Source organism: Nymphalis io, chromosome 5 (genome assembly GCF_905147045.1).
Source record: "Nymphalis io chromosome 5, ilAglIoxx1.1, whole genome shotgun sequence".
NCBI classification, from domain to species: domain Eukaryota; kingdom Metazoa; phylum Arthropoda; class Insecta; order Lepidoptera; family Nymphalidae; genus Nymphalis; species Nymphalis io.
Window position 1 is genome coordinate 4,725,130 of NC_065892.1, and position 20,831 is coordinate 4,745,960.

The 20,831-nt window shown below is 29.8% G+C and overlaps 2 protein-coding genes across 4 annotated transcripts in view; one reads left to right on the forward strand and one right to left on the reverse strand.

Annotated features, from left to right (window-relative positions):
* LOC126768470 (glutamate receptor-interacting protein 2) overlaps nt 1-20,831 on the reverse strand; it is a 313,332-nt gene that overhangs the window by 238,285 nt on the left and 54,216 nt on the right. The gene's annotated exons all lie outside the window — the stretch shown is intronic.
* On the forward strand, nt 50-12,716 carry LOC126768490 (putative fatty acyl-CoA reductase CG5065). 2 transcript variants are annotated; one of them, XM_050486639.1, is made up of 13 exons: nt 50-351; nt 5,297-5,384; nt 6,901-7,017; nt 7,668-7,825; nt 7,979-8,069; nt 8,435-8,580; nt 8,687-8,796; nt 9,348-9,431; nt 10,020-10,128; nt 10,665-10,741; nt 11,014-11,176; nt 11,712-11,969; nt 12,468-12,716. In XM_050486639.1, exons 1-13 carry the CDS (start codon nt 224-226, stop codon nt 12,616-12,618), a joined length of 1,680 nt encoding a protein of 559 aa, XP_050342596.1. In that variant the 5' UTR covers nt 50-223; the 3' UTR covers nt 12,619-12,716. The 2 variants fall into 2 exon arrangements, with proteins under 2 accessions (XP_050342596.1, XP_050342597.1); XM_050486640.1 differs by lacking the exon at nt 50-351 and adding an exon at nt 4,473-4,513.

The window sequence follows — 20,831 nt, forward strand, 5'->3', positions numbered from 1 at the left end:
TTTCAATATTTGTATTTATATGTTACTTACACCTTACGGACTCTTTAAATCAAGAACTATGGTTCGCTTTCTTACTTCGTGTCGTAAAAAAATCACTTCACGATCGCTATTGTCGCCTGACGCATGATGTCAACAATATGTCTTTATAAAATAAAAATGTATAAAACGATTCAAATACAATATCGAAAATTCATGTTTTCAAAAATAGTTCGTTTTACGTCCGATGGCGGCGCTTTACAAAAGTCATATAAATTTTACCTGCGATGATAAGAAATCATACTTTTCGGAAGCTCTTCGCGCGTACACTGTTCCACGTTCCGTTATTTGTTTATTGCATTGTAAACAAAACTGGTAAGTCGATTTTATTTCTAAATAAAACTATATAACAGAGTACAATTATTAAAACTTTCTTGTGTGTTTTAAATAAAATCTAAAGCATCAATCGGGAATAATTTAATTATAATTTTGTAGAAAAAATACGTTACCCTACTAAAAATTTCTAATTTGAAATATTTGTTTTTTTATTAATGTAATAATAGTAATTTAATTAAAATAAGTAATTTTTAAGTGTTAATTTTAGTTCATAATCATTCTCATATTGTAGGGAGATGATGAAAAATAAGCTGCATTTGACTTTAAAAAATACTGCGGTATCTGTAACCAATATTCCAACCCGTATATAATCGTGTCTTATATTTAATGTAGATTTATGAACTACGGAAATAGATTAAAACTATTAAAATAAGAGTCTCCGTTGAAATATTTTAACAATGTTGAAATACTTACAGAATATGAACAGCAATACTGTGTCCTAGAAAATATTAATTACTTAGATGGAAAAAGTAAAAAATATTGTATAAGCACGCGAAGTAAAGAAAAGTCTCAATTTTCCGTATCTGCAAAATCTATTCATTCTTCCTTGGGTTAGGTCCTCACTACTGTGATGAAGTTTTATAAATACTTGTACCAATTACTAAAATGAAATCTCACGTTAAAAATATTTATAAATAAAATGTTTTAAATAGATTTTTATTCAGTCTTGATCTACTTTTTTTATAGAATAGGAAGGCGGACGAGCATATGGGCCACCTGATGGTAAGTGGTCACCAACGCCCATAGACATTGGCATTGTAAGAAATGTTAACTTAAATCACCAATGCGCCACCAACCTTGGGAACTAAGATGTTATGTCCCTTGTGCCTGTAATTACACAGGTTCACTCACCCTTCAAACCGGAATACAATAATACCAAGTTGTTTTGCGGTAAAATATCTCATGAGTGGGTGGTAGACGAGCTTGCACAAAGACCTACCACCAGTAAAACCTACCTACTTATCAAACGGTGGAAGAGGATAACTGTGTAAAATTAACGGCTGTATTAATATTGATAAGCTTTAATAAAAAAAAAATGCTATTATGATGGAAATACTCTTTGACGATAATATGAAAAAAAACAAACAAACTTTCAACATTATTATATTACTATGACATTAAATGACTAATATAAATATATCTTGATAAACCTAATTTTTGAATAAATTAATATATGTTTAACGCATTGGGTATGGACGAGTTATATTACGTCACGTAAGTATTTAAATCGTAACCCGTACACACAATACAAGTCAAGTAATAATAATATTATTCCATCAATAAGAATACATGCATGTTTAAGCATGTGTATTGTGTAAAAGCCGTTTTGTTTGTAAGATAAAAGGTTATATATAATTACTTGCAAACTACTGCATTATATTATATATATAAACATGATTACTTAAATGAGATTTTTAACTTTCTGAAAAATTCAAAACGTTCCAACGATACTCCAGAAATTTTATCACTGGAAAAGTGCACGTTTCTGCCTCGTTAGTATGTGGATCGGTACAATTTTTTTTGTATATTTTTTTATAGCGAATAAATTCAAAAAAAATTAAACCGATTTTAAAAATTCTTTCGTCTATAGAAAGCTACATTATTTGCCAGTAACAAAGGCTTTATTTTAATTTAAAAAAAATAGAGATCACTACGAAAATTGCAATAATATAACCCAAGGTATCTATTATTTGACCATAATAATATCTAAAATAATGTATTACCTATTTATAGTCATCATTGCCTACAAAAAAGTCCGCGAGGATATGTATCTAACTATTACAAATAAGACACAATGACTGAATTTTGTTTAAAAGTCAATAAAAACACGGATAGAATCGAAAGATGACATTCGTTTCATATGTTTAATCAACCTTCATAATAAAGTTTGATTAAACACATATAAATTGCTCTTTAAGTTATTCTAATTGGACGATTCGTTTAGAAGTTAAGATTGGTATAATAATTCAAAAAGTAAGAAAAGTGCCGCGATGTGATCGAACCACGGATACCGCGAGCGAACTGTACTACACTTGCGATTAGTCTATTATTTATCTTTACATTTTATTTTTTCGTAAAGTAGAAAGTTTAATAGTACGTTTGTAATTTTCATATATTTTTTTACTATTAATACTTTAACGCTCTATATAAATATATTTGTGGTGCTGGTTAATATATATAATGGATTGCGCAAAAACTGGCGCAAAGAATTCTTATGTTTCATACGTATGTACAATGTTTACTTGATGATAAGACTTTGTGCAATCCCGTCTTGGTAGGTACCACCCACTTATCATATATTCTACCGCAAAACAGCAATACCTTGTATTGTTGTGTTCCGATCAGAAAGGTGAGTGAGCCAGCGTAACTTCAGACGCAAGGGAAATATTAAGATCTTAGTTCCCAAGGCACATTGGCGATGTAAGGGATGGTTAATATTTCTTACAGAACCAATGAATATGAATGGTGGTGACCACTTATCGTCAGATGGGTAAGCCAGTCTGCCTACCTACTCGTATTATAATTAAAAAAAAATAAAAATTTCGTTTTCAAGAGATAATGTAGGATGAATCTACGATAAGCTTATAAACAGAAGCCGTAGACAGAACTCTTAAGAGACCTAAAAAGTACAGACAAATCATCCGACTTCCACACTTCCATAATTTAAGAAGACACTTCCTGTGATAATTTGGTTTGAAAATAAAATACTTATGTAATATCTCTTAAGATAGATAATTGTTACCCGGACGAAGTCGGGGCGGGCCGCTAGGCCCTTCGTTTATTTATATAAATTTATAATTCGATGTAATGCATATAATCATTTTAAATATATTCAAATCGTAACCTTAATGACAATATAAGTCATACTGACAATGTTTCATGAACTATTTATCATAATTTAACATTGTACCTATGTCACTGTAAAATTGTAAGGACCGTTCGGTATTTGTAAATTTTCGTTTGTATTCTATTTTATGAATGAAGCATTTAATATATTATAAAGATTTAAAGTTTGTGAGTTTATGAGGTTGTAAGGGGTAATCTCTGGATCTACTTAACCGATTTTAAAAATTATTTTACCAATAGAAAGCCACATCATTTATGAGTATCATAGGCTATATATTAACTCGAAAATAGAAAAGACTTTTTCGTGGTAGTGGGATTTGCAAAGTAATTCGGAGAAAAAACAGTTAAACAAAAACGTTTCTTACGAACTCTGCCTTAACAAGCGATATATGATTGAGTTCTAGAGAAAAGACGTAGAGCTTGATAATGCCTACAAAAAATCAACGACGGCATATGTCTAACTTTTATATTTAAGTCACAAAAAGCAGTTTATTATATTAAAAAAATAATTTAAATCGTTAGGTATGTTTAATAGTCGTACTATAAACAATTATGAATTCGTATCAAAATAAGTAAAGTTATTGTTTCAAGTGTTTAAAACAAGAGTTTTCCGTTTTACTGCACATAATTGGGACCAATGGTTTAAGAGATAATACGACGTATCGTATCTATCGAGTGTCATTTCTATTAGATGAGGTTTTTTTTCATATGTAACACGTCAATCTATTTAGAAATAAATTGCTTTATTTCCAAGGAAATATATGTAGATAAAATTCGTTTTGTACAGTTTGTTTACAATTTTATTAATGTTCGACCAATCGATCAAGTAAAAATGTTTACCGCCCAACGACTTAGTTGGGCACGGGTTAGCTAGATTACATTAAATTGAATAAAAATCGATTATTTATATATTTTCCGTCAGATAAGGTAAGTATTTTTACAATTTTTACTTAAATAGATGTGTTATGTAACTATATGCGCGGTTGATAATAATTTTTCGAAAGTTAAAAATCTTGTTACGGCGTATATAGTAGACAGTCTAGATTTATTATAAACTAACGACCTTACAGTAATTATCCGGTTACATTATGTAAATAAAGTAAACCGTCTGCCAAATTTTAAAAATATGATGAATTTATCATTCTATGGATATCTTACGTCTTACTATTTTTTTTAAATGTTATATTATTTTGTATATTAAAATGTAATTAATTTTTTTTTATGCCAGCTAAAGCCAGCCAGTCTATGGCAGTCTATGTTGACCTGAGTTTAACCTCCAATACTGTATTCAATAGTATGTATACATTGATGTATAGCTTATTTAGTATTATTGGATTAATATGTCGGTTCATCACGAAATAATTAAAATTTATACAATTAGTTTTGATATTTAAAAACTACAGTTAATGCAATTTGGAATAATATAAGTATTAAAACAAACTGTATTTGACAAAGAAGATAGATGCACATATACCTTTATAATAAATAGAAAAAAAGTTCCCGTGGCACACTCTGCCTTAACAATTAATTCTTCCGAGTCAAAACTAGGACTTGGAATGCTATGCCGTTCCTCGTTCTGAGACTTTAAACGTTATTTATATATTTTAAATAACGTTTAAAGCACTGTAATATATAAATATGCCCCATTTTGATTCAAAAATTCGCATTAAAGGTTAAAAAAATTGAAAAAGTTTAAAAGATTGCTGTATAGAACTCGAGTCCGTGAATTTTTTGTATTCTATTCTTTTTGATAATTACAAAAGATAGTTTGGGAGAGCTATATATTAATTATCTATAATTATTAATCGCTATCTATTCGAAAACATAACGTTTCGAAATTGCAAATTGATAACCTGTCACGCTTTTAGCGATAAAGGAATATATAATTAAGGATTAAATTTAATTTATTAGTTCATTGAACTCTATTTCTTTTAAATACATTTAATTATTTAGCAAAAAATTCATAATTATACTTTTACAATCTAAATTTCTTATTGGTTCTGAATGAAAATTTATCTGTTAGTATCATGTATTTTTATGGCTGTTTCACCATTCAGCAAGCATTTATTTGTTTCAGTTACCAGCTCAGCATGACACCCTCTGTTGTTGAGTTCTACAAAGGGAAGAACATTTTAGTTACAGGAGCGACAGGTTTCCTTGGTAAGGTAAGAACAAAATGCGACATAGATAAAAATATTTATAGACAAACCCATACAGAAGAACTTTTCTTTAAAAAGAAACTCGAAACTGACTAAATAAAATGAACGTGAAAGCTCAGATAGACAGATGTGACACTGACCATAAAATTATAATATTTCAAGAATACGCGCATCAAAATAGTATATCACCATAAGTTGGTTGTAAACATTTTACGGGTGAGTAATGAAGTGAGATCTTACAGAACAGCATAACAGGTCATAATTGTGATATGTTGTGGTATTATACCCTCAATCCAATATTACCTAATTATATATTTTAGTATACTCACATACTATTTAATAAGACGTGATGTATGGTTCTGCATGTTGAGCAGCAAAATAAGAGGATCTGAAAAGAATACATGTGGCAGAGATGCGAATGTTAAGAGGGATGTGCGGTGTAACTAGATAAGATAAGAAACGAGTATATTAGAGGAAGTCTGAAAGTAGCACCAATAGATGAAAAGTTGAAGAGTAATAGATTAGCGTGGTATGGGCCTTCTTTTTGCCGAGAGGGCAAATGACTCTACTCCACCTGATGGTAAGTGGTAGTAGAGTCTAAACGCGACGACGGCCAGTACAGACGGGAAGAATGTTCTGCACTAGCCGCCTTCGCCTTGCCGGCCCGCAAGATGCCACTTAACGCCTCGTTTGAAGGAACCCGGGTTTTAAGAGGAGAGGAACACGAGGCCTGCGATGAGGAGGGATGAAAAGCATGTTACTAGAAGGGTGATGAGTATGAATGTTAATGGATATAGGGGACGGGGGAGGTCGAAAAAAATGTGGATGGATTGCGTAAGAAAGGATTTGTGTATGAAAGGGGTAAGTACTGAGATGACGAGTGACAGAAAGAAGTGGAATGACGTCTCTAGACGACGAAGATTCATGACGTGCTTAATTGTATATGTAATTATTTATCTCGTGCTCGCATTGGATGAAATTCTTTCATACGTGAATCCATCTAAATCAGAAGATAACTCCTGAGCCCAGTAGTGGGACGTTTACAGCAATATACTTATAGTAAGTGGTCACCACCGCCTGTCACTATGAGAAATATGAAACATTATTTAGGAGGTAACATCTCATGTATTTTTTTTAATTACACAAACTTATGCACCGAAATAATACACAGTAATACAAGGTTATGACGTTTAGCGGTATAACGACTACAAAGTGAGTGGTACTTGGTGGTGAATGTACTCAGACAGGGCTTTGCAGAAATCACTACTACCAACGCTTAATCTAAAAACACACACTTATTACGTCACAGTACATAATAATACAAGGAAATACTTTATTCCTTATATTAAGAATAGCCGATGTGGTATTTTTATTATTAACCGTAAGAGGTTATGGTCCATATTCTGCTAATTTAGTCCATAAAATTAATTATTTGCCTTGAGTTTTACTACTAACTGTAACTAGTAGTAAACTACTAACTGCAAAGTAGTACATTCATACATGATTTATTATTGTTTTATAGGTATTAGTCGAAAAGTTACTAAGAGCTTGCCCCGATGTTGGTACCATATACCTTTTATTGAGGGTAAAAAAAGGTTTGACAGAGGAAGAAAGACTGAAAATATTCTTCAACAACAAGGTAAATCTTTAAACATTCTGCATCCATTGAAAAATGTAAGTTTAAAATGTTATTAATTTCTACTAAAATAATATTCAAAATATTAGCAACTATTTTTTATGTTTCACATAGTTTCTCATATACTATATAATTCACATAAAAATAAAGATAACATATCAAACGTATGTGACATATATGTGTATGATATTGGCTGTAACTGAATATTGAGAGCAGTCTGGTGGGATTGACGTTAATACGTTTTAGATCAAAGTAAGTAGATAAAGTAGGCGACTCAAAAAGAAAAATGAGTACTATATTCCAATGATAACATGAGTTAAGATAAACAAACATGAGGATTACATATTTCATTCAATTTGTTCAAAAAGCTCTACTTACACAAATACCACATAAACCACAAATAACTTTTGATGAATATACCTTTATTTATAAAATAACAGTATTTCACTTGAAACTGTGATACCCGATTTCATTTTATTTCGTTATTTCCGATACCAACTTTATGATTCTATAATGAATTACCAAAAATAATTAAATCACGACCGTCTACGAAGGTATAATATCAATTAAAGGTCAAACTTGTTTATATATATACTACTCCAGCAGTCCATTCAAATAAAACTTACTTAATGTTTATATTTCTTATTTCATAGATATTTGAAAATCTACGAGAGAAGCAGCCAGATGTGTTTAAGAAAATAAAGTTAGTCGCTGGAGATATCTTGGATGATAACTTGGGCCTCTCTAATGACGACGTTCAAGAGTTGAGACGAAATTGCAATATTGTGTTCCATAGCGCTGCTTGTGTTAGGTGGTGACCTAATTTTTCTTTAAAGTTTTATCTAAATACGCAAAATTTAGCCAACGAGTTACGCGGTTCTCGAAACAAGAACCTCTAAGTAATTCATTTCTTTGATCGAGAAACACGAATCAGATGCGAATATTAACAAACGTTTTTTTTCAGATTTGATCAGACTTTAAAAGACGCCGTCAACATGAATACCAAGGGTACTCTACGACTTCTAAAATTGGCTGAAACAATGGAAAATATCGAAGTATTTAAAAAAAAATATTTTATTTACGTATAGCTTAAAATTAATTTTATTCATGCTTTAAATTTTGGAATTTTTGTAATGGTTAAAATTAAATTTTCGACTAAATAGTATTGAGGTCCCATGGATTTGTTTTGGTGTTACATAGAAATTTGTCCGTGAATCTTATTTTTTTTTTTTTTTAGTTTTAATATTTCTCTTTTTATGACAGTTAATCTTGCTAACACTACGCTTATATTTGATTATGCTTTAAAGAAAATTTAAATTAAAAAACTTTACAAAACTGCTAATACTTGGAATTACAAATTTAAACTTTATAGCGCCCGAAAGAAAGAATTTAAGACCGAACAATTTTTTTTAATTCTTAGGCGTTCGTTCACCTTTCTACTGCCTACTGTCGATGTGAGTTAGAAGTGTTGGAAGAAAAATTGTACCCAGCAGTACATAGTCCCGAGAAAATTATTGATCTAGTAGAATGGCTCGATGACAAAACATTAAGCTTCATAGAGCCCAAGTAAGTAAAACAATATAATTTGTAGAAGCTTAAAGAAATTCATGTACATTTTTGCTTATATAACAAAATTAATTTACTATTTTAAGCTGTATGGCCTTACTTTTAGATTGATATCGTCTGAACCCAATACTTACGCCTATACAAAAGCGATGACGGAAGATCTTGTAGCGGAATACAGTTCCAAATTTCCCATTGCAATTGGACGACCGTCAATTGGTAAATAATTTTGTTTTTTTTAATAGCAATAACAGCCTATAAATGTCCCTCGTCTGAGCAAAAGCATTCTCTTTTAATAAACAAGAGACTTGTGCATACATTTGGTAAAAATTCATTCACCACGTGCAGGTTTCCTCACGATTTTCTTCACTGTCAAGAATAAAAAGGATAGAAACACATTTTTTTACATTTTTTTTAAATTCAAGAGTGGTTTATTGGCAATGTTTTTAACATTATACTTGGATAATATTACATTTACTTGATTATTGTAATTGAGATTTGAAAATACATAATTTACCCAAAAGTATCCACAAGATCAACAGTTTGAAGATGCTGTTGATTTATTTTAAAATGTAGATTAGATGACAGTGTAGATGAATCTAAATCTTAATTGAATAGAGCATATTATTTTAGATTTAGTTTCTATTGACACGAAAATATGATTTGTCATTTAAAAATCTAATAAAATGAATTACTAATATCAATGATTTAACATTAAGATTAAAATTTGTGGACAAGTCGATCACAAAATTAAAGTATTTCATATGCAGTTGTAGCAGCCTGGAAGGAACCTTTGGTTGGTTGGGTTGATAACATCAATGGACCGACAGGGCTCCTCATCGGTAGTGGTAAAGGTAAAATTTCTTAAATATATTTTTAAGGTATAATATACAAATAGAAGCTTTGTTTCAATTTTGCGTAGATTTTTTTTTGTAACATTTATTATATTAAGATTATTTTTTAACATAATTTACTCGGTGGTAAGTTATATCTAGGTATGAAACCATTTTCATTAAATGTTCTACTGCCAAACAGTAACGCTTTGTTATTTCGTGTACTGGGGACTTGATGATATTATCATCTTTGTACTAATAGTTTTTGGTGCACTGAGGGTGTGAAAAATAGCCTGATAAGGTATCATTTAACTTACTATGCCAAAATATCAAAAAACATTAGGTTTGCACCTATTATTTAGAATTCGTTTTTATTTATGGTTAGTCTAGGTTAAAAAATCAATGACGAAATTATTTTTAGTTAATTTATAAGTACATAAGTATACAGCCTGTAAGGGTTCTAATACTGAACTATTCTTAAGAAGGTTTATTCCACGAAGCATAAACAAAAATCACATTAAAATTAAGTGGTCCAAACCCGAATGATTGGAATCTACACAATCGGTTAACATTCACTTGCTCTAACCAGTCGAATTATGTTAATTCCAGGTGTGATACGCAGCATGCATTGCGAGCCATCGTACTTAGCAGATGCGATTCCAGTTGATGTAGTCGTCAATGGATGCATTCTAATAGCATACACCACCGCCTTGGATAAGTAAGTTAATACGAATGATTCCTTATGAGAAAAGATAAAATATATTATTATAGGACGAGCTGGTTGGCGTGGTTGGTGGATACTTGCCTTTTACGCCGAAGGTTGTGGGTTCGATTCCCACCCAGGACAGATATTTGTGTTCATGGACATGTTTGTTTGTCCTGAGTCTGGGTGTAATTATCTATATAAGTATGTATTTACAAAAGAAAGATATTTTATGTAGTATATCAGTTGTCTGGTTTCCATAGTACAAGCTCTGTACAAGCTTAATTTGGGATCAGGTTGCCGTGTGTGAAAATTTTTCCAGGGTATTATTATTATTATATTTATAAATTATTCGTTATCTTCTCCCCAATTTAAAACAAAGAAGCATCTATATCTAACTATATCCCTTATATAGTTTTAAGGGATATACCATACCATATATATATACCATTAATATAAAAATTATATTAATGGTATATTATAAGTTATGTTACGCTAGCTTTCTAAGTAATAAATATTTATTTTTTAAAGTTATTTCTTTCATTCACCAGACCGAAAGATGTTCGTATTTTTAATATGACACTATCTGGTATTCTAAAGATTACGTGGCGAGAAGTCATCGAGTTAGGTACGTTTTTACATTTTTATTTAATAAGTGAAATATTTTTTTTAATGCAATTTTTTTATACGAAACATAGTTTGTGGACTAGCTTGAATGTATACATTTATATTAATACGCTTTAAGGTTACTACGGAAAATATACGAGTAGATAAAGTATTGTATGCACTCAATAAATCAATCAAAATTATAGTTAACTAGTTATAATATAGGTTAATTGTTAAATATGAGTAATAACTTGCTAATTTGCGTACAAGTATTTATATTTGTTCTTTTATAAGGTGAGAAGTGGGTCAATGAATATCCTTTTACGGTCGCATTGTGGTATCCTGGAGGTAACATCAAGTCTTACTGGCTCACACACCAAGTTGCACATATCTTCACTCATGTGCTACCGGCATATTTTGTCGATATGTTGCTACTGTTATTGGGGAAGAAGACATTGTGAGTATCTTACTAGTTTTTAGATATATTTTTTATTTTTCTTGTAATGTGAAATTTACCGACATATATTTTTAGAAGAAACTATGGTAATTTTTATTTTACCCAGTTTAATTATGATATTAATCAAATCAGATTTATATAAACAAAACAACATCAATTTAGAATAAAAATTGATTTTTAGTGCTATATTGCAGTTTCATGTATAAATTAAAAATCTTCTTAAATTTAGTCTTATTTTTTGCCACACTAAGGGCTTTTTTTATCACAACATAAATTCGAAAGATTCACTCTTTACTTGTTGGAAACACAAATCTCAATATATCATGATACTGAGATTTGTATTTCCAATAACACGTAAATATAACATACTCATATGACAGACTAGCTTCCGTAAGCTGCTTTGATCAATATGTGAAATAGTATGTTGACTATACGAATCTTCTACAAAGCGCAAGTAAATAATAATTTTAATGATTTATATTTTAACTGAATCAATCGCAATTTAGAAATACTTACATCAAACTTATATTTTTAGCATGGTCAATCTCCTAAACCGTATCAGCCACGGTCTGAATATCCTACAATACTACACAACAAAGGAGTGGCATTTCAAGAATACCAACTTTCTGTCACTACAGAAGCGAATCACTGAAGCAGAAAATGAAACATTCTATACAGACGTTTCGACATTAGACCGAGATGAATATTTAAGAAACTATGTCATTGGAACGAAATTATACACACTTAAAGAAGATCCAGCATCTTTACCACGAGCTAGGAAACTGCATAGAGTGTAAGTTAAGAATTTTTGTTTTACTTTACGACGGTAACACTAATTTTTTTTGTGGTCCAAGTTTGATGTTATTAACTCTTCATGCAGGATCAAATGACTGATGATAATAGAAGGATAGTTGACTCTTCTTCTTAGCGTTCAGCTTTTATTTATTATATGTATAGATATAAAAATATTAAGGATCAAATCTGCTACTGTACTTACCGTTCAATACCGGTGGACTCTCTTGTAACCTTCTTATGTAATATTTTAACCGACTTGCTAATTTATTGGCCAACTTATAAGACTGTAGACCCCAAAGTCCTGGATTCAAGTTCAAATTAAGTTATTTTGCAAAGAAAACAATAGCTTGGCAGTTGCCAGTGTTGGCCCGAAGTTTGGGAATTTCTACACATGCTTGTGCACTATATCATCTCTCACTTAGTCCAGTGACCATCCTCATAAATGTCTCTAATACATATGTAAATTATTTTAAATTTACTTTTCTTTATTTTACAGGCGTTACTGGCTTGACGTGATCACGAAAGCCATGTTTTATTCCCTAATAATATGGTTTTTATATTCAAAATGCGGCGTAAGGTCAATACATAAGTACTTGTCTAGTGAAGTCAATATTAACAAAAGGAATATTGAATTTGGTGAAATATAAAATGGTAAAGCTTTAATGATAAAAGTTTTTGATATCGTTATTCAGGAACAGAAAGTAAATAAAATGTATTTTTTTATAACTTTATTTATTAAGCATAAACGTATTAAAGTTGAAGTTAAAATAAATGATTTTCTAGTAAGTATCCGTTTATTTGGAAACATCATTACATACAACAGATTTTATTTAATGAAATATTCTAAGATACCTTGCGAGGATAGCGGATGAATTATTATATTAATTTAAGGTAGATAGCTTATTTGTACTACGCAATATGAGAAGGTTTGCATATAAAATACGCATAAGTTCATTGACACAATGGATGAAAGCTGCCATATTGTGCGTCTTTTATATGACCTGATAGAAAAGGTGACATTAAAAATACGAATTATATATATAAACAGATAAAACATCGACAGCCATTCAAATAAAATAATACTTCAGTTGTAGAATAATCATATTATAATAAAAAAGCCTTCTATTAAATAATTGGAAATAAGTTTTAGAGATGTAAAATATTTTTATTATTGAATATAGCTCTAGTTACGTTATGCATAAAGACTATTATGCAAAATTGTTTATTCCGACCCCTTCTGTATATGAATAGCTAAAATACCTCCCTGTTTTGATATTCCTTCGGTTCAATATTTTATCAGAATCAAACTCCAAATAAGCAATCGCGTTATGTTTTATTCATATTATCTATTCGTGCACTGATCAAGCTAAATTTACTACTTATATTGAACAATTTTCGTTTATGTAACTCATTTTTGCAATGTAATTATGTTTTAACTAAATAAATGAATATTTCTATACAAAATCATACAGATATATTTATAACTACTTAAAATTATTATTTTTATTATAGTAGTAATTTAAATTTGAAATGTAATCACAAAAAAAATGGTATAAATAAAATTGCAAGGTATGTCTGTGATATGTATACACATAAATCTTAATAATACTGCTTAAAATAATAATAGATGAATAAAAAAAATACTTATTTTGATATAGTTGTGTGACCTTATTAAATTATTAAGTGGTAGAGCTTTGTGCAAGCTCGTCTGGGTGGGTACCACCCACTCATCAGATATTCTACCGCAAAACAGCAGTACTTGGTATTGTTGTGTTCCGGTTTGAAGGGTGAGTGAGCCAGCGCAATTACAGGCACAAGGCACATAACATCTTAGTTCCCAAGGTTGGTGGCTTATTGGTGACGTAAGCGATGGTTAATATTTCTTACAATGCCAATGTCTATGGGCGTTGGTAACCACTTACCATCAGGTGGCCCATATGCTTGTCCGATTTCCTATTCTATAAAAAAAGAATCCTCTCATTGAGGTATACGTCGTTTCGTCATACCTACTGCATTCAAAATCGTAAGTGCTATTATTGGTAATTAAATTGAAAAATGCCTCTAGTTATTTTTTAATTTTATGCGTATTATTATTTTGTGTTTGAAGTTACAGCTAATTCCATGCTCTAAGTTTTCTATCGCACACCACAAATAAATAGCATTCTTGAAACCCAATTTGGCTTTACATATTTTTTTACCGTCCGCTCGGGTTCGATATGTCGTAAATTCGTAATCCCGACAAATTGCTTGGCCACCGGCACGTTGTAGATACCGAGTATCATACAAGCGATACTGGTTTTACACTTCATTTGCTTGACAGATAGCCTCGATTTTATCTATTACTGCTTCTATAAATTTATCTAAGTATAAACAAAAATGTGATACACTACGAAATTATATTCATCACCGTCTTCTTATATTGTATTAAAACATCCTATTATACTTTATATAATTATTTGTTATTTTATGAGAGGTAATGTTCTGACTAAGTAAATATCAAATAGTGTAACCAATAAGAGAGTGAGAGAGAGAGATATAAAGATAAATTATATCAAGTTTGGATGTGACCGTCCATTCTCGATTATTATGTACAACATAATATTCTTCTTCTTTTCGTATCATTCTGTGTTATTTTACTTATAAAATATTTAAATAAATTAATCTATGTATACAATATCTATATAATTATAATATGAATGTAATATCAAATTTTGGTTTAAATAGCACTTGATTTGTTGCTTTAAACACCAATATTAAAAGTCAATCAAGTAAACAGACGCGCACGATAATTTAAGTATTTTTTTTTTTAGTAGTTAGTATGTATAAATATACATTAAAAAAATATTTTAATGGCAAAGAACGTTCTACATAAGTTTCTTTATTCAATCAAGTATTCTAATTGTTTATCGTTTTAACATACTTGGTAAAACTAATTCAAACTTTATTAACGGAATTCTACCAAAAACAATGTAAACGTCTAAGTATAAACACAAATTCTAACGACTTTACGAACTACGACTAAAAAGGCGAAGTTTATGACGATATCGATTTCTAATGGAAACTCAGCGAAAAGTAATTTCATCTGACGTTTTAGTCTCCATGGGTTTCGGAGACCATTTTCTCGGAGTGGAATAACAAATTGAAAACAATATTTTAAGTCCCAAATGCTTTATAGTGAGTGGAAATATAAACTTAATCTGACGTTGACAAATTTACCGAAATGTCGATATGACTATTCTGTTAGAAATCATTTACCATAAATCAACTTTAATAAAATGTCTTATCGCTAATATCTCGATGAAGCACTGATTCATCAGAAGAGATCCCTTTTATAGTTTATGTGTCTTCCTCTGTCAATACTTGTGTCGTTGAAGACAAACTATCTAAATTGTTCCATGATAACAAACATAACTTTTCTAGGCAATATCCTTTCAAGTATAGGATCAAATACTTTGTTCTGTCACGCTTTATGACAATAGGTCATAGGACTTTCATAAAGTAACAGCCTGGAAGTATCTAACTGCTGGGGATATGGGGCTTTTCTTTCGATCAGAACTATTTAAGCTTATTACTCATGTTGATCTAATTGACATTGGTGGTACATTTAAAAGAATATCATCCGATATATCAAAACGATTATGGACATGAAAATTTGCACCCGCAATCTTTGGTAAGTCTTACGTGTTGTTGTCATTGGGCCATCTCGACTATATAATACGAGTATAATTTTTAATTGATGCTCTAATTATATATTTTTATTTTTATTTACAATTAAATATTCAACAATTTTAAGAATTAAGCATTCTATGAATGATGAAGTAGTTATCTATAAATATAATTGCGGTATATACATATACGGTAGACACTTTAAAATTAATACTATTATTAAAAACTTGTAGCCGTCACGGGACGCCCGACAAACGTGACACTTAAAAATAATGAATATTTAAAGTATTTATTATAAAAGAAAACTAATAAATAAATACAAAGTAAAGTAAATGAAAACGTATGGTTTCATTAATAAAAAATATATTATTCTTATTATTATAAAAATATGAATACAGCAACGAAGTACGCATCCGCACCATGCACACACAAGTGAAGAACACACCATGCACACAAAGCGGCGGAGCATGATGACATAAGAGAGCGTCATGCCCTTTTCCTTCACGAGATACGAGTTTGTTTTGCCCCAAAGCGTACAAATATCATAAGTTATATCTCAAACAATAAAGTTTGGCAAATGAGATTTTTATAATGACGACTATTTTTACTATATACGTTACAAAACGAAGTATAATTTGGCATCAGTTCGAAATTTTTATATGAACTATTCTTTGTATAAAAAATCTTTGAAAAAATTTGAAAAACAGATGCATTTACATTTCTCAATATATTCTTCCATCTTAAAAAAAAATCATTATGTATACATTTTTTAGAGAGTGGTCATAAATATTATGTTTCAAATTTTATCCGTAAATATTTCTGATTACACATTTTTCGATCGCGTTAACTAATAATGTACATTTAAACTTAATAAATATAACTTTTCTCTTTTTGTCTCACAAAAGTCAGACTTCTTGGTGTAAAATACTTTGGTATAATTCACTTTTACCTGAATAATAAATTAAACAAGCTCCAGATAAAACTACCCACTGGAATCGGCTAAAAGTATCTAATCCTCGGTTTTCCGACTTCGTTAAGAAATTGCTGGCATTTGCTTGATTCCACTGGTAATTAAATTTGAAGAGTTTCAGCGGAGTTTTAATGATAAATTATTGTAAGGTCAGGATTCCTTTATACTAAAAGTCTATTTTAAACTAAATGAAACATATTTTAAATATCATAGAAATGATAACAACTTTGCCATTTTAATAGATATTTAATAGATTTCTTAATCTCTTTAATTTTTAAGCAAGAAAACATAAAACTTTAGTTTTAAATGCCCTCATTTCTCCATTCTCATTAAGCTTTCAGCTGATCTATTTTTAATAAAGAAGGATATTTGTAGAATTAAGAAGAAATTTCACTTTAATTTATGCAAAATTTTAAGTAATCATTTAGAAAATTTTGACAGATTAAAAACCAAGTAATATTTAAATAATTTTATAGATCAAACTTGGTTTGAAACTCTCATTCAATAAGGCATCCTTTTCTAATGAAGCGTCCACAAAATGATTTGATCTTGAAATGTACACTCTATACTTAGTTATTAAAGTTCAAAATGATTTGTAGCTTATTTCTAAATTACTTTAATTCAGCAATGTTGGCCCGTCTTAATCCCTTGAGACTGACTCTTTTCTCGAAATCGCTCCAATGTGATTTTCGACTTTTATCTCGAGTTTTATTTCTATTTTCGCCATATTGGACCGGATTTATTAGCCTCTTAGTTAAACACCTAACGGAAAGATTTTTAGACTGAAAAGCTGTTAGATATAAAATTTTATAAAAACACCCACGTAGATTAGTGGCTTTAGTACATTTTTGTATATTTAAATGTGTATCATATTATGAACGTTATGGGATACTATTTTGGTTTATTTATTTTTTTCAAACTTATGAAAATGAAAATGCTTTTTAAGTGTAACGTATAAGAGCTTCAGAAAAACACCAAATGAGTAAATGAGGTGTTCACTAGCAGCTATCCTGAGCTCACTTTACAACTCTCGGCTCTGTCACCCCATCTTATGATGTCACTACCAAATTGTGTTTCAACCACGCCGCATATATTTGTAATGTTTCAAACTTCATTAATTAGAAGAATATAAATTGACTTTGTATATAAAAGTTAAGCTAATACAAAGTATATTAAAATCATAATCAACATATGATCATAATTGTCATTGAAGTTCACAGCGCGATTGATAAAAAGTATATAATACCTACATCGATAGAAAATTACCCGTATTATACTATAAATGTTTATTACAAAAAATGGTAAAATCTTAACTATTTTGAAAATTAAATTTCGAATTGAAATTTCAATTTAATATAAGCAATGTTTCAACACCATTAAACATTAGATATAATCTGATGATTCCTTTTACACTTTCTTGTGCCTAGACCAGATGTCTTTGATAGTGAAATGTCTGTTACGACTCCCTTTTGTTCTTTGAATTTCCTTCTCTCTTATCTTTTCGTAATTATCTTCACTTGCTTTTTATAAATATGTATATAGGTTAACACCCCGTCTTTACATGAGCTAATAAATATTATATTATCTTGAGGTATTTATTTATTTGTTTATAGATGTTACGGTTTTAATCACGAATATATTTGGATGGCGGTGGAATTTCTTTAATATGAAATTGTAAATGACGTAAACACTATTATACACATCTATTTCATTTTTGAAGGATAATTTTAATATGATTGTGTTATTTAATGGCGTCCAACACTAAAGTCCAAAGTGAAAAATTCTGTAGTATATTTTTTTACTTCGCATCTTTTTTATTTCTTAACGCTATTTTTATTATTTCATACTCGTATTTATAGGAAGCAAATAATATAATACTTATAATATATTTTCGCAAATAAAACAATAGTTTACCACAGTTTTTAAAAAATGATGATCTTTTAATAAGTTTTCGAGAAATCTGGTAACTGACCGCAAAATGTTAATATTCTGTCAGTTGTGCTTTTTTTTAATTCGTCTTTTGGTCACTGTGTTGCAAATATCGAGAAGCAAGTCTCTAGTACCATTGTTACATTTAAAAAACCGTAAACAACCAATTTTTTTAATATGTATATAATATATTAGCTCTGGCTTTACTCTAAAAGCAGCGAAATAACAAAATGCGTATTGTGAATTATACCCTCATGCATGTTTTTTGGAACCATTAACAGTAGAAACATCGTATGCTGTCCCATTTATTCGCCATTTTTATGGCGGGATGTAAATTAAGTACCACACGATAAAAATTTCAGTGGAATATTTCATATGTGCTAAAGATATTTAAACTAACTTTACACCAGTGAATATATTTTGCTTAATGAATTATTTGACAGCAACATTTCAATTATTATCAGACACACGCAGCACATTGGTTGACAAAATTAGTTTTTATGAAATTTTAATTATTGGGTAAGTAGTATAGGTATTAATTGGTGCTATGGTTTAGGTATTATATTTCTGGTATTTTTATTCTACCTTTAGTCTGATTGCAATAAGCCAATAAATTCACAGTGGCAGGCAGGCAGTGGTCACCACTTAAAATCAGATGGCCCATTTGTGAGGCTGACTACCTATTTTAATAAATGTAAAAACTGAATAAAATACAAGTATGTTTTGTGTTCAAAGTACGAAATATTAAACTTGATTTTACAGACCAACATCATTCATTCAGCGCAGCGTGAAACCTGCATGGAAAAAGAATTTGGAGACGGACAAGTCATATATGTAGACTTTTACGGCTGGTCGTCTTCCTTTGGAAGTATTTTTGCTGTAGGATTAGTTTCCCACCATCGTGGTGGGAAACTAATAGTAAGTAGAGATTGAAGAGCTTATGTGCTCGACTGATAAATGCGTTTAGCAAAACAGTCCTTTAGACGAGTTTTATGACACAATTTGAGAAGTCGAGTTAATATTTAATTATTGTTATATTTTCTCATTTCTATTTAAAAATAAATGAATAAAAATATTTGTTTTTACATTATATAACAAAATGAGACAAGCCAACAACAAAACGAGAAAATATTAAATAAATTGACTTTTCATGTATAACAACTCTTCTTTGTTATTAGTTAATTTCCTTTAAACGATAAGATGATAATATTTAATCTAAAACTTGAAATAAACGCAAGTTTGGATAGTCTACAGATTTGTGATAAAAACATTTTAATAATCTTCATCTGATAAAAAACTTATCGTGCAAGAAATTAGATACGGATTTTCCCTTAAGGTAAGCAGTTTTATATATACATACGATTATATATATATATATATATATATATATATATATATAATTATATTATATATATATATATATATATATATATATATATATATATATATATAAATTTATAATGTAATTACCTTAAGATTAAGATAAGAATTATCTATTTCAAATTTGGATTTTTAAAAGCATTTGAGTAAACTTGTAATCTTTATAAAAATACTAATGTAATCTGGGCTTCATGAATTAAATACAAACTTTTTAATTAAATTAAAAAATACTACGAATTTGCGTAGTTTTTAAAGTTTTCTAGGGTAATTTAATAATATAAAACGTGGCCTAAATTTTAAATATCGACGCGAATAAGATTAAAACATATATTTGCGATAAAAAAATTAGGTTAGTTTTAATTTTAAATTTTATAATCTTTTTTTCGAAACCAGCGTATAATACTTAGTCCATTTTTCATCAGGACTTTAATTATCGTCAAAGTTAATTACACTTTCTGGAAATTCGACTAAAATCCTGTAAATTACTTTATTTTTAATTTGAATAATTCTGACTCAAATGAAGGAAGACGGTCGGTGTAACATGTAAAAGCATCGTACAATATCACATATCAGATAACTGTACACGAACAGCTCTCCAAAGGATGCATTCCTATTGTGGACACTAAAATTGTTGAAGCATAACAGTCATCCGGGCGTGACACGTCTCTTGATACAAAATCCTCAAAATTTGCACACAATTCTCGACCTTAATCTAATTGCTTCAAGGAGCATTGTCCCAAAAAATCGTATAACTTCGTATGTATTTTATTACACTAGGTTTATTCGTCCCTTTAAATAAGCGAGCTGAGGATTTAGATGTTTGTAAGTCGTTTCGACCTAGCCCTAACACAGTTTATACTATTTTTGTAACAGTGTTTGAACTGTAGGAAGTGCTAATTGAAACTGAAACAGAAG

Bases quoted from the DNA above. Each gene is read 5' to 3' on its own strand.
- LOC126768490 (XM_050486639.1), top strand. From the start codon at position 224: ATGGCGGCGCTTTACAAAAGTCATATAAATTTTACCTGCGATGATAAG. The intron at 8,070-8,434 runs GTATTTAAAAAA...TTTAATTCTTAG, and splicing joins AAACAATGGAAAATATCGAA to GCGTTCGTTCACCTTTCTAC. The intron at 8,797-9,347 runs GTAAATAATTTT...TTTCATATGCAG, and splicing joins AATTGGACGACCGTCAATTG to TTGTAGCAGCCTGGAAGGAA.